At 40.7% G+C, this 15355-nt stretch overlaps 1 protein-coding gene across 1 annotated transcript in view; it reads right to left on the reverse strand.

The window, feature by feature from the left end:
• Positions 1–1622: 1622 nt before the first annotated feature.
• Positions 1623–15355, reverse strand: part of Stum (mechanosensory transduction mediator stumble) — a 29498-nt gene continuing 15765 nt past the window's right edge. The window contains exons 5-9 of the mRNA XM_077405513.1: positions 5792–6061; positions 4547–4781; positions 3956–4082; positions 3614–3808; positions 1623–3248 (exon numbers count right to left, since the gene is read on the reverse strand). Of these exons, the coding sequence (XP_077261639.1) occupies positions 3121–3248; positions 3614–3808; positions 3956–4082; positions 4547–4781; positions 5792–6061 (955 nt within the window). The 3' untranslated portion in view covers positions 1623–3120. The remainder of the gene's footprint in view (positions 3249–3613; positions 3809–3955; positions 4083–4546; positions 4782–5791; positions 6062–15355) is intronic.

Raw genomic sequence — 15355 nt, forward strand, 5'->3', positions numbered from 1 at the left:
GCGTTTCTCTGGCGACCGTGGCGAATTAATTTGATCGCACGGCGCGCAAAATAATGCGGAAGAAACCGCGCAATTAAACCTCAGCGACGGATACCCTATTATAGATATACACCCTCGGCCTCTCCGCAAGGATGCATAAAGTCGGCGCGAAAGTTTATGCAACGTGGTCGCGATAAATTGCGGCCGATAAGGCGCGCGTATATCACCGCATAGCGGAGCAAACACACACGCGCTCCGGCCTCCCGCATTTTCACGAACGGACGAACGAACTGCCGACGTAATTGCCGCAAATTCGTGCGCGCACGTTGTGTATGTACATACACGCGTGCCGCGATCGGATCGCCTCGAATTTCGCGAATTTTGCACGGTATATCCAGAGCAGAGAGAGAAAGAGAGGCACGAACGTCGGGCATAACTGGCAATCGCGGCGCGTTCACGCCGCTAAAAAGGTATATATTTAACCGACCGATGCACCGACGAGACGGGCGTGTGTGCAAAAGCAAAAACGTATATACGCGGCGCGCTTTGTAACGCAGTTGAAAATTGATCGCATCGCGAAATATCAGAGGGAAAGGGCTCTACGCGCGCCGGGGAAAGGGAGATTATTTTCAATCTCTATTGAAAATAATGTTTCTGAAAAAGAGAGAACCCGGCGCAAAATAACCGCTTGATGACGTAACATAATCGATCGGCACCTCGCTCCTTTCTAATTTGCCTCCCTTTCGGCCGCTGTGCGTTTTAACGCGAGTCACCTTGCGAAGAAGCGTGTGACGATATATTTTTTTTTATCACATTGGTATCATCGTTTCGATCGAAGGGAGATCAATCACCGAACTAACTGAAAGAATTGGACGGTTGCAGAATTTCGTAGATGAAAAGAATACCCACCGAGGCAGATCGACATACATACAGATCCATCAGAGACAGCTCGCGGTCGTCCACACAGATCACACGGACCACACGGACCACATCTTCACATATACGCACGATCCAAAACCGCGCGTTTGAAACCAAGGCGCGCGAACGCTGCGACAAAGAAAAACGACGAAAATAACGCGATCTTGATAACGGCCGATTGAAATAGAGCTGCTTGGGCATGCGATCGATTTGCATGCTTGTATAGAGGGTAGTTTCGCTAGATCCTTTGTATTTCACGAGCATGCGCACGTTTCTCTCTGAACTTGAGCATCCTTGTAATACGCGAGACGACAGTGAAACAGCAGTAAACTCCATCGAATAAGCTTTCTCACGTAAATCCAGCTCACTTTATCGTTCTTTGTCCTGTCACTTTGACTATGTCTCCTCCTCTTCCTGCTTTAACCCTTCTGCACGCGGAAGGAAATAAGCTAGAAAATCCAGTCGCGTGACATTTCATTTCAGAGACTCAGAGAATACGAACGTCTCTTTCTTATTGTTAGACAATTCAATAAATATAAATAAAGCTGCATTCTAATGAAAATATAGGATAGACGAGCAAAATGTACTAGTTTAACAGAAAGAGAAAAATAATAGAGATGCAATGTATGTATGTATATGTATGTAAAGGCGCATGTGCGAAAGGTAGTCGCGATCGCGGACAGGGAGGAAGAAGGGAGAGTGCAAGAACTTCCAGAGGCAGGGGGTTACATTAAAAATTGACGTAAGTAATGTATTTTCATATTTACAAGAGTTATAAGTATAAGTCTAATTGGGTAAGTCTCGATTACTCGTACATAATGTATATATGTGTATGTTGCGCTTGTAAAAATATAAAGCGCGTTTTTTCAAAACGTAATTATCCCATCGATATATCCCGCTTCAAGACCGTGTCACTCCGGAGATTGCGGTAATCCCCGCCCCGAGCTTAGCTACCGTGTATAAGTCTAATTAGTTTACCTCGCATACCAGAACGCCAATTCAATATCGCGACGTCGCCGCCAAATGCGATCCGCCTCCCGTAAATCATCCTCATCGACGCAACGAGTACATTTTGAAAGAACGCCTCGGGTTAAAGATGCTTTCACTGAAAGCGATATTAATCTTCAAGGACGTCTTCGTATATTCCGATAGGCCGCGAACTTTGCGCGCGTACGAGCGCTAACTTTACAAAAACTGAAACCTTTCGTTGACGAGAACGAAAGTTTTCCGCTGCGTAGAAAAATGCAGGACGCTCGCGAAGTCTTCGTCCATTTTATGGAAGCTTAGTCCCGCTATCGAGCTTAATTCCTGCGAGAACAAAATTTTCAACGCTTGCGAGAGAACTGTCGCAAAGCTCGAGACTCTCTCGAGCCTCCTTAACTCGATAAGAAAACTCTGAGCTTCTTGTAACTGAAATTATTTGTTTCCAATTAATAATATCGTTAATATAAGAAATAATGCCAATTATTTATCGAGATCGAGGACAAATTTTTTTTTATAAAATACAATAAGACATGTTATATATATATATATATATATATATATATATATAACAATTTAAAAAGATACCATAATGCGACATGAGCGCCACTCCTGACTTGGGAAAAATAGAGTAAAGACTTTACCAGCATCCTGCAAGAGAATCTCGGCGATACTACCTTTCGAGAAACTTCTCATTGAAGTGAAGATTTTGATGTAATAACATGCTAAGCCGCGCGAGAGAAAAAGTTTTGTTACAAGATTCCAGGCTTATACTTACAGATTCTATTACAAGCTGCGATAAAAAGATTTTCCTTCTTTGTAAGAGTAGCGAAAAAGAAATGATTGAAGGAAAAAGGCACGAGATGAAGGTACCAAGTTGTTTTAATGATTTTACAGCCTTTTTTAGTTGCCGAGCTTATTTCGTATACGGCTTGCCATGTTACCGTCCAAGTTTTTTAATTAATCTTCACTCTCCGTCCGTTACTCGATCGGAGCCGAGAAAAGTTCTTATCGACTAATTGTTTTCACAAATATATATCGTCTTCACAAATATATATATATATATAATCGTTTGTACAAGATGTGTGCTTATATTCGCGTCACAATTTTATTTCGCACGTACGATAGTCTTCAATTCGTAACGATCGATATTAAGCAAAATACGAAGACTTTTCGAACGAAATACAAAATATCCTTAGATAAGCGGAGGACGGTCACGTTCTCTTCTTCATTAAAAATGCATCATCGCGCCCTCTCCATCCCTCGCAGAGCCTGACTCGGCACGCCGGAAGGCAAGGAAGCTGGCTCGCCCCCTCTGGCCTCAGGATCGTTGCTAGCGGCCTCCGAAACCTTGAATCGCTTGTACTTCCCTGTAATTTAATGCGCTTTATATGCCGCGTCATGCATTCTGAAATTTTATTATATTTTAGTCCAGAATTCACAAAATTTTATCCGGATTACAAAATCCGGATTAATCCTTTGAAAATAATTCGCGATTAGTTTTAAAAACATTTTCTTCTCTCTCAATAAAAAATAACACTTAAAAAAAACATAAAAATGTCACATACACGTGAGAGAAAATAAATGTAGATTTTTATTTTTTATATGATGACATATCCTTAAATCCTATTTAATTTAAAATCAAATATTTGACTTATTGCAAATAGACTCGAATACTTTCTACCAATAATTCGGTAACTAGACAGTTTTATTTAAGCTGTCACAGAATGCTTACTAGCTAAGCGGATCATGGTGACTCCCCACCAAATACTCCAGCCCCATCCGACGAGGCAGAACAGAACGGTAAACAGTTGGCCCACCCCCACGATGAGATTGACGATAAATGCACCGAGTCGTGATTTCAATCCGGCTACGGCGGAAAATCTCGGCTGTCCGGTGCACAGGTTGAACAGGCCGCTCCAAACAGTTCCTGAATTCAATTCAATTTTATCAGAGGGGAAATACTGATTTTACTTAAGAGTTAAACCACTTGAAAATTTAAGAAATCGATAGTGGCTTCCGAACGGAAGGCTTCGCTCTCGCGAGATAGTGGTATCAATATTTAAATTAATCGTACCAGTGCCCGGTAGTAGGAAGTTCCACACCAGGCAAAACCAGGCGAGAGGGACCGGCAGACAAGGGATGGCGCCGCGCATGACAGAATTATGTTCCACCAGGACATCCGGTATCTTAGTCTTCGGTTCCTGCGACATTACGCATTTTTGTGTTATAAGTAAAAAAAACCGACCTGATGTCTAAAAATGATTTCTAAAACGTTACACATCCCTGCCGTGCGGACCGAACCGTGTTGTATTTCCCGGGTGTTTAAATAAGATGCCTGTTTCACAAATATTAACTCACCCTGTTTGAAACTTTTTTTAAAAATATTGAAACAGATAAAACCCGCTGTATATTAAAAAAAAACTGTAATTATCAAAAGCATAATCGCAAGTTTTGTGATATTCAAGTAATTACACCTTTTTGCAAAGAAAATAACATTGCTCTAAATAATATTCCAAGAAATACTATATTCCAAGACTAAACCTTAACTTTCAAGGATCGAAGTGATCGAACAAATTGCCCATAAAAAAACTTGAAGGATACAAAGCGGTTTGTCCCGCTCGACAGTAATAATAATTTTTTGTTTCGGCAAACGGTGTCCACGTACCTCCGACAGGGGCGGCGGCGCCACGCTTGTAAGACTGTGCTTGGCACGTGTATTTTTTGTGCGTTGTTGCGTGTCCGCGCGTTTGCAGCTGCACTTGCAGCAGCCGAACGCACGACGGCAGAGCGCACCGCATCTTCTCTCGGGCGGGCAGCAAGGGGTAGGCTCGGCAGGAGCGATCCTCGATTTTCTCGTGCAACACTTGACCTCTCGTAATCTCTCTCGTAAACGGACGCATCTGTCAAAGAAACATTTTCGCGACGCGATTAATATTTTGCGAATTCCTCAAATTTTTCCAGAATTCCCACTGACTTTAAGTAACTCACAATCAGTAACATATAGCAATAAAACACAAAAATCCAAGATTTCGAGAAATGACGCGCGTCTCTTTTCCTGAATTAACACGTTAATTTTCTAAAAGACGTCTAGAAAATTTAAATATATTTTTTGGTAAATCTAAATTTTAATTGATGTGAATGTTTAACGAAAAGCGTTGAAATATTTCAAAACTGAAATTAGACCTTCAAAGATCGGACAAATTACGCCCATAAAAAGTCTAAAAACTAAAAATAAAATTATATAATAGCAAAGTACAGCGAAGATAATAATAAGAAAGAGGAAAAAAAGATAAGGAAGTAAGAGAAAATTACAAGAGTCTAGAAAGTTTTGGAAACAAGTTCGCGGTTAAGTAAAGATAACAAGTTTCAGAGTGAAAACTAAGAGAAACCCATACGATGGAGTATCTTCGTGCCGTGATGCTTTACCAGGAAATACTTTTTCTGATATAAATTTCCTGTTTTCATCACGTCATTGTCTTTATAAATTTTCTACTCCTTTAATATGATATATTATCTATGCTCAATGACTCGCGAAACTCAAATGTACGACACAACAATGATCTATAATTAATTAAAAAAGGCAATCGACGAAAACGACCTTTCAATATTAATATAACATATAAACAAACAGACATTTATCAACTCTTATTAATATTAATAATATTAATTGCTAAATATATTAATTTAAAATTGATAATATATAAAAAATCAAATATTAATAGGAGTTGGTAATTTTAGTAAAAACATAAAACTGATCAAATTATATTATTGTTACAAATTTCTTTTAAAAACAATAAAAATATATATAGGTATACATAATGCAAATTGTTATTTGCTCGGTGGAACAGGTAAGTGACGCTTGAAATTCAAGTTGTTAAACGCGAGTGAGATTCAAGTTGTTAAACGGTACCTGCACCGCGCCTTTAATTTCGACCAGCACGACAACGCGTCCGTAGCGGGCGGCGGGGCATCGAGGGCGGGGGTTGCAACAGGCGGCGGGATATCGTTGATCACTGTTGTCCTCCCTTGCTTCCTGGTCCACAAGAGACCCTTGGGATCCCTACGGCAAGCGAGGCACCTCATGCCGGAGCAGCACTTGCAGTATTGACTCAAGGACCTCCCCCAACGTGCCAACAGTTTTTCACTATCGGCTTGCTTCTCGTTGCTGGATGCCAGGACACTGCAACAGAATCGAGACACGTGTTATTTTTATTTTTTTCGGGAGTAAATCTGTAGAGCGTACATTTAATTTAGATAATTGATCGCGTACTTAAATCGTATATTAATTTATGTATATTGGTATATATGTATATTTATTCCTTTCTATAAAATATTCAGGTAGGAGCAAATGTGTATTTAAGTATAATCTTGACAGATGTACACGATTATTATAATATATTTAGAATTATGTTAGTCAATCTTTTATTAAAATGAGAAAGTGATGAGAAAGTATATTATTTCTCATTTAATTTACTTTATGCAGCGTTAACGTCTGGCAATTTATCCCTGAAAAATTATCATCGATTTTACATTAGCTGCACAGACTATTAGCACCTATATACACCTGTATACATACATATGAGTCATGTGTAAAATGTATAGTAATATCAGAAAGTATTGATCACACGCTGAGAAGGAGCGAGATTATTCGAGCGAGACGTAATATTTAGATTTGCTTGATGGTGGCGAATTTTACATCAAGGTCGAAATTTACTTTATAACAGTCATGAAAATATTGATTTCTATTAATATTTCCAAATGTTTCAAAGTAAAAGGGACTCTCTCTTAAATGGACAAACGACAACTATACAAGCTAGCGTGCATAAAATGTGAATTTAAAAACGCAAACATTTATTTAGTAGCAAAAGCGTTTCGTGACTCGGATCGTCCGCCCGCGAACCAAATCACGATCGACGAAGAGCGGAAGATTCCTCGAGGCTAATCGCAACCCAAAATTCTCACACGGATACCAAAACCGCGGCGGTGCATTCCGGAACCGCGCAGGTCCCATCCCTCTGTCCGCGCGCGCAAATCGCAATATATCGGGGAAACCCCTTACCTACGCGCGACGCCTTCGTCGGATGGAGAACCACCTTCCTCGGGGAACTTGATGGGGGGCGATCGGTGGACGTCGATGGCGCGATTGCCGTTCTCGAACTCGCGGTAGACGCGCCGACGGCAGATCCGCGCGGGGACAAGCAGAAACATCGGCGAAGAGAGTGAGCCGCCCCGAGAGAGTGGCCGGGAGAAGATCGGGCACGAGGACGATCGCGGTGGATTGATGAGGGCGGAAACGGGATCGCGACGCGGCGGTTCGTAAGTCAACGAGCGGCCATCACCGTCGGCCGGTCTCCGGTGACTTCGGTCAGTGATTGCGGGTGCCGCAGTCGCCAGGGCGGGAGATTCTCGTGTGGCCGCGCGAGGGTGGCGAGGGGCGAGGGCGCGAGGCCGGCCCCGCGACCGGTCACGCGAAGATTTTCAACCCTTCCCCTCGCGTTCCCGTTCCCCGCGTTCCCCAGCGAGCTCGAAACTGACCGCGAAATCGATACGCGCGACACGAAGTTCTTTACCTTCAAGGCGGCCGCGGCCGATTTTCTCTCCCCGGGGCGCGCGTCGCGACGTGACGCGCGACGCGACGCGCGTGTCGGCCGGTGGCTGCACGCGCATTAAAGCCGCGCTTGTAATTCGTCGTCACCTTAACCCTTAAGCGGGAGCGAGCACTTTCGCTGATCGAAAGGAGGGCGGTTGCTGCTGGATTGATTGTGGGCTTATTTTAGAATTAGGATCACACTCGTTCGCGTATGAACTTGAGGGAGTCCTCCTAAACGGCAACAATATTTGCCTTCTGCGATGAAAAATGTGAAATATTTTTTTCCAAATATATGTCTCTAACGGAAAAATGCGACGTGAAAAATATTTGAGGAAAGAAATTTTGCACCAAAGATGTAAAATATTACATGTCGCTTATAATAGCCATATATGATGTTTCAATTTTTACTTGATGTCTGGATTGTTATGAATTATTTGTTACATATTTGTTACTTATATATTTCTATTTTCTTCTTATTTTGTCTTAGTTATTTATTTCACATTATGCTCATTGTCGTAAAGTGTTCAACTTTTAACGGTTTTGTGTCTGAGAAAAGAGAATTTATTTTTTCGAGGAATAAGGTCTCTTGTCGACCGCCGTTAGCTTTGTAAACCGCGTAAACTAGTAAATATTGGTAAGCAATAAAATATTAACAACGTGGTTCTGTCGCCGACTCGCGGCAAAGAATATTACGCTATTATGCCTTGAAAAAATTAAGAAACGACGTTTTACGCTGAATTGTGCGTTTCGTCAGTCTCACGAGAAAATTTTTACGAGCACTTTAGATGATCCAGCTTTAACTAGATTACGAGATATTTTATTATTTATTCAAAGAAGTCTGTTTGTCTCTGTATTTATTCGTGATGTGATATTTAAGACAGCCCAAGCAGTTAAATACAGCAGGCAAATATCATAGCGTTACAGTTTGCAATTTAAAAAAACGCCTTTTTGTAACGTATACTAGTATTTATTTCTGCAGATTTATAGTTCTATCTCTTTTAAAATTTGAACTTATCTTCTATAAATACAAATGTTTGGTTTTTTTAAGTACTTTATTTATTGATTATTAAGATTCGTTGCAATATAGGAACTCTTTTGTATATTTATCTGTCACATTTCTGCATATTCAAGGAAATAAATTTGGAAAGCCGTCTTGTCCTACATTGTCGCGCCAAAATAAACTATCACGCTCCTGCAAAGGGCAGCTCGAAAATTTATCCGTCCTAAAGCGATTACACATTGCAGCTGGATCGCGATTCACGACACGCTCGACAAAACCATTTAAAAGTTGCACGTGTCTGAAAGTTCCCGTATCCACCATTTGCGCAGCTGATTAAAGAGGCAGGGCGGTGGCGGAGGTGGCGGAGGGCAAAAGCGATGAAAAGTTCGCGCAAAATGGGGTGTCATTAAAGCGTAAATACCGCGCGATCCACTTCGATGTGGGTAATTTTGTGCCGTGGCCGAACACTTTCCTCCGCGTAATTGCGCCACTAACGAGCGCAGCGGAGGATCCTAGAAAAAAACCCGGCGCGCGCGGATTATCTTGGGAATCAGAGCGTTCCTCTTTCAGAGAGAGGCTTCCGGCCGATCTCCGTAATCAACGCACGGAGACGCGAATGCGTTGCACGAATAAAACTCGCCTAATTAAGGCATTGCCCAACGAGCGATCTCCGGCGTAATTTAATTAATCGGTCAGATCGATCTCGTTGCCGCAACGACGCGGGCATCGTGTCCGGAGATAATGAGTGCTAATTCTCTGCCACTTTTGTTTTTCTCGCGTTCTCCTCGTTCGCTTAATCTCCTCGAAATTTCTAGCCCGTCGAGCTAGATCTAACGCGCGATCTTTGATGAATTCAGTGTTAAAACATTTAATTGTACGACTTGTAAGATTAATGTTCCCACGAACTTTTTAAATTAAACAACAATATACACGTCAGGTTGCAGCATTAAATATTAAAGACGAACGAAAGATTTGAGAACCTACATCTGCGAAAAAGACCTATATAGCATTGCAACTGCACGCGAGCCGGTTTTTACCGAAATGTAAACTCAGCAACACAAAGTTGACGTCATGCTACAGATCCGCGGCGATGAGATTGTTTCGTGCCGCGCGAGCGGCATTATCATTCGCACAAATTATGAAACTCGTCGCGTTGCCTTGTGACACGCCGTTACGTGCCGTGCCGCATAAATTTAACGGGAACAACCCCTGAAACAATTCCCTACGCACGTAAACGAAAGTTCGCGAAAGGGCGCGAAGGGCGTACGACCAACTGGCGATTACACGCATGATCGACCGACTCCGGTTAGCACGCATCTCGACGATAAGTGATAAGTATATTAATCTCGAAATCTCGTCAGAAAACTTTTGCCGATACGAATAGAAGTTATTAAATAAAAGTTAACATTTGACCTATCCTACAAACACATTCGATAAATATGACATTTCCTCAGTTTGGTCAAAATTGAAAGCTCGATAAAAACACGCGAATTAAAAATTCTGCTAATTACATACCGCAATGAGTCTACATTTAAATTGCGACGACAGCGTGACGGGAAAAATTTAATAAATGAACAGGCACGAAAGTTCGTTACTAACGCTAATATCGTTAATAAAACATTATACGCTTTTTCACAGATTTTGAGCATATTTTTTAATATTATATTGCGCTTGCAAACAACGCGAGAGCTTTTCATCATAATCGTTTGCGTTAATAGCTATGCGTCAAGGGCCTGAAATAAACTTTCTCTTAGCATGTTATTAGGAAAGATATGAATTTCTGACATTAATAATAACGTGTGAAAAAGAAGTGGTACGCAGGACACTGATATGCTCGATCCTACAATGCGAAAGTATTTATCAGTAATATAATCTACTTGTTATTACTCTCCGACGAAAAATTCCCGGGTTATTAATGCAAACGAATTAATAATGCAAAACCGCCTGCAATTCCGTGCTTCTAACTGCCGCGGCATGCAAATAAAAATGCGTGCGGCTTTCGTTTATTTATAGCTCGCACGATGCCGTCTACGGATTAAAAATAGTTTTTCCATCGATTAATATTAACGTTAATCGATGCCCGGAGAGCGATATGTGACTCGCGGGGAGAGGGGCACACGCGAGGAAGAAATTGAAACTGAAATATTCAATTCTGCGCTCGCGGGAAAGCTTATCTCTCGTACGTGTATCAATCTTCTTACGCAATTTTCAAATTTTAAACGCAAATAGAGCCACGCAACATGCAAATACGAGGGCACCGTCGAGTGCCGCTCGCAACTCGTTTCGTATCGCGTAAAGATGAAAAAAACTGCTTCAAGTATCGATTAACATTGCAAATCGATGCGCCTTCCTGACATACCGTCCGATGTTGGTCAGGAGGATAACGAGGATGCAATTAACCTAATCTATGGGAGCGATTAAACTGGAAAAGAGGAAAGGTAAGAGAAAGAATTCGAAGGAGGTGAATGCACATAACGCTATATGCAAATTACATTGAAATTTGTTTCGCTCGATCATTAATAACGCATTCTCGCATGTAATATTTTCGCGCTGCACGATGTGTATACCGTGAACGTTTCCCGCGCGTTATCGAGGATCAGTGGGCTCAATTATGTCGAATTGTGGGAAATGGGCGGCTAGTTTACATTAAAAAATGCAAGCGTGCGTTAATAAAGCGAAAACGAGAAACGTGCGATATGGTATTGGAATTAAGTGGCTTACCTAAGGACGAACGTAATAGAATCAAACGTGCATATAAAATTACAAAAAAAATGTATAATAAATATATTAATAATTTGGAAAAAAAATGGAAAAAGAAATTATTTCAAAATTTTTCGTTTTTTCTAAATTAAAATTAAACAACTCATAGAGTATTTCTCTTGCGAGAATTACGACGCGATTCGTAATTCAGTAGAAAAGTCAACGCGACGGTCAGACAGAACCTGTCGGATTATATCAAAAATTTATTTCTTGTCTCTTTAGCATTAAATGTAAAAGAAGACAGAATTAAGACATATTTTTTTTCTGAGAATCAGACCTCCCGCAGCGTATTTAAATGGAGAATTAATAATAACACGCAATAATCAATCTGTCGTTATCACCTGCTCCATATTTTCATAAATTCTTCATTCGGATACGTATACGAAAAGGTACTTGTACCTGGTTATTCTCCAATACCGCGTATGACTCAACGGATGCGACTCAGTCAAGTAAATCGGATTATCGCGTGATGCGAGAGCACGTGTTCCCTTGCCGCATTCTTTCGAATCCATTAATCCTCTTACGTGGGTTGTTTAGCCCCGCCAGTCTCGACGGGGTCTTTCTTTTTACGAAACAGAGAAGTTATCCTGCATACGTGTACGTATTACACGTCGTAAGACAAAACAGATAGTGACTGATCGAGCGATCGGTCGGATGCCTTAATCGAAAACTCGCCTTTGTCACTTCCGGACGGGCGGCGGTCTTCCTGCCAGCAGATTCGAACGGAACAACGCGGATCGACGGATAAATCGCGCGTGCTGAAGGTGGGGGAAGAGGAGGGACGGCATGACCGAAAATCGACGTAACGTGGCAAGTGACTGGCGAGGCGTCGCGGCGCGTCGCGTCGCGTGCGGCCAAGGTCGACCCGCGCCGCCACCCGTATTTCATTCGCTCCGCCTGTGTGCTCTCGTTTCTCTTTATAGCCACCACGACACCCCAAGCCCACCCCGCGAGCGAGGGCACTTCCCCCTAATTCGCCGATTGTCGCGCTCGCAGAAGGAAAGGAAAAGATCGGCGCCGCGAGCCTTGAAATCCAAGTCCGCCGCACACATTGTACAGCCCGCGAGAGGGTGAGTCTCATCGGGTTCGATTTTGCAGATGCTCAAGAGATACGTTTTTCTTGAATAGGCTTTGCGGATTTACTCGCTATTTATATCAATTGAAAACGAGAAAATAAAACGTACATAAAATGAACCTACTATGTGTAATATTTTTGCCAAAAAATTTTTTGCCAAAAAGCAAGATATTAAAAGAATATTAAAACGTTTTATTAACTATTACCTTTTATTGGCCATTACTTTTGATTTATGTACAAGAATAAAAACATTACTCACTGGCGAAGAAAAAGTATCCTATCTGTTTTGAAACAAAGAAGATACCATCATTTCGATCGCACGAAGTTGAATAAAAGTGCCAATTCGTGAGACGCTGAAAATGAGCGTCAATAAGGTGAACGTGGTGCTTTGACGTTATAGCGTCAAAGAAATGAAGTTGAATTTGTTTAATATTCAGCGTCGTTGCTGAATCGTCGTTAATCGTCCCAGTACAATCAAACATAGACTTCGAAATACGTAAAATATTAATTATTTTCAAGTAATATCTTCAAGTAATAATATTTTATGGATACATATATAAATAAAAGATATTATTTCTGAAGATTTTTACTTGCTGAAAATGAGCGTCGAGCGTTAACGTGAAAAGGCACCTTAAAAGTTTGAAGATACCGTTTGATGGAATTATTAGATAACTACACATTTTTATTAAAACAGTATTAACAAACGCTAACTATTTATCTTCTATCTTTGTTGAAAATAAGTTTGTTAAGTTTAAGAAAACATTCTCCGAAACAATCTGTGAACGAACATGTTAATAGAAAGTGAATAAAAATTGCCACGAGCAGTAATTTAATCGCCCAGGTATCGCTGCGAATTACCAGTGAGATTTAGTATCTGGCGGCTGGCTATTATGCTATTAGTGTGCAAATTCGTGGTCAGTAGTTTACCCCGTGATTCTCAATTAGACGAATCACTCTCCGATAAGTTGCTTCTGCACCGCAATTCTTACCGCCTCAAAAATTAGTTCCATTTTTCTTCAGGTATAATCTGACTTTCATGAAAGCAATTCTTTTTATACAACGTATAACGCGAGGTGGAGACATCCTTCCGCTTACGTAAAACTTCCATGATCGATTCTTATATTTGTAGAAGTCTAATCGATTGTGTTGCGAAAGAAAAATACATTCGCTTTTTTTTCAAGCGTCGTTTTTTTCTTTCCTAAAGAGCTACATGATTGATTGTAATTTCGAAATAAATAACGAAACTACGTAAACGCATTAAACAGTCGGTAAAACATAAGCGTTTCAACGAGCTTCGTAACGATAATGGAAAATTCAAATGACGTAGAAAGGATGTACGCGGAAGATTGCGTTCTATTTTCTCACGTCGCAGAGATATATGTACATGGAGGATCATCGGTCATAAACGAAGTAGATCAACGCTATATTTTTGCCGTGGACGATCGCGCATTGCATTTTCCACGGCGCGACATATCTTCGTGGCAAAAAGAAGTTTTAGCGTTCCACAAAAGTCAACGAGAGATCGTGAGCGAGTTCGCTCGCGTGCGAGATCAATCGTTAGATACAAGGATGGACTTTCGTGCCTACATCCTTAAATTTTTTTTAGCTAACAAATTCGTTGGGCGAAATTATATTTCTTCAAGACGAAAAAAGATTACCGATTTCTTGAAGCTAGATATATCTCAAGTACATCCGTTGCTTTTTTTATATCGCTTAAAATAGCTTTAGAAAATATTTCCTAAAATTCTTTTTCGGGTAGTTTAGAATTAAAATATGTATTTAAATATATTACTTGAAATGTCCATCGGGCTGTCGATTAAATAAAAGGAAGAATTCAATAATTATTAACACTGTACAGAAATATATTGCGATAAAGAATATTAAAACTTCACAAGTCGTTTTATATAGTATGGGCTCTATTATTAAAGGAACAAATTCAGATGTGATGAAGTACACGAATAGACATATATCGATTCACCTTACGTTTTCTCGTCCGCGTTGCGTGATCATGTATCAAATAATAGATTTGAAGTAATTTACAATTTTGTAGAATTGCTCTTCTCCTCGAGTTAAAAGTTTCTCTCACATCTGACGCATTCCTTCGAAATGTGCATGCAATAATCATGACAGAAGCAAGAGAAATTCTCGCACGTAAAAGTATAGATTGAGAGAAGTGCGATAGAGAAAAGTTACATAGTTTCGTATGATTAATTCGTGAACTTGAAATTATCTCAAGGTGGGCATCGTGATAAAAAGGGCGCACCGTCTAAGCATACCACATTTCAAGTGTCGCGAACCGACGAGATTTCCCGAAACCGAAGCGTGCGATTATTCGAAAAATTTCCGGAATTTGTTTTTCGCGAGATTAAGTTATGTTCGTAATAGAGCGTTAGAGCGCTTATAGCACCGTCACGCTATTGCGGTCTTGTGAGTCATTGGTACGTAACGCGACCCGCGGTAATAATATCACACGAAATTACGGCGCGAGAATCTCTCGCGCAGAAAGAATTTAATCTCCGTGCAATTACGGGAAATAATAATCGTCCGGTTGTGCAACGCGAGACGCCGCGCCGCCGCGCCGCGGAGGTTCGGCGCGTTTGGGACGTTGAAGAACTGATCGCCGCCGATATCCTAATTGATCGACGCACGTAGATGTAACGGGTGGATGTAATAAATAATGAATGAGGTGCAACGTACCTTTGGCGAATCTAGCCCGGCTTCATTAATTATTCATCAAAATCTAATTTCCAATATGGAGAGAAGGAAAAGCTAAATCAGCTGATTATTCAGAGGGTAGGTGAAATTAAATTTTGAAAACCTTATCGAGATCGTCGCACAGAATCAATTTAACATAAGTGGATCTTAATGATAAAAATTATCAAAAGACGGTGTTCCGGTGCTTTGCATAAAACAAGTCTTTTCACGGTATCACAAAATATCCGGCAATTTTTCAAATCTTATATTTTTCGGCAAAATTTTAACAAAAAATTCAAGTATTCGAATACATATGTCAAAAATATTACATTTTTGTTTCAATATGTAAAATTAA

This window comes from Temnothorax americanus, unplaced genomic scaffold (genome assembly GCF_048541705.1).
Source record: "Temnothorax americanus isolate GAGA-0224 unplaced genomic scaffold, ASM4854170v1 Scaffold2, whole genome shotgun sequence".
Taxonomy (NCBI): Eukaryota; Metazoa; Arthropoda; class Insecta; order Hymenoptera; family Formicidae; genus Temnothorax; species Temnothorax americanus.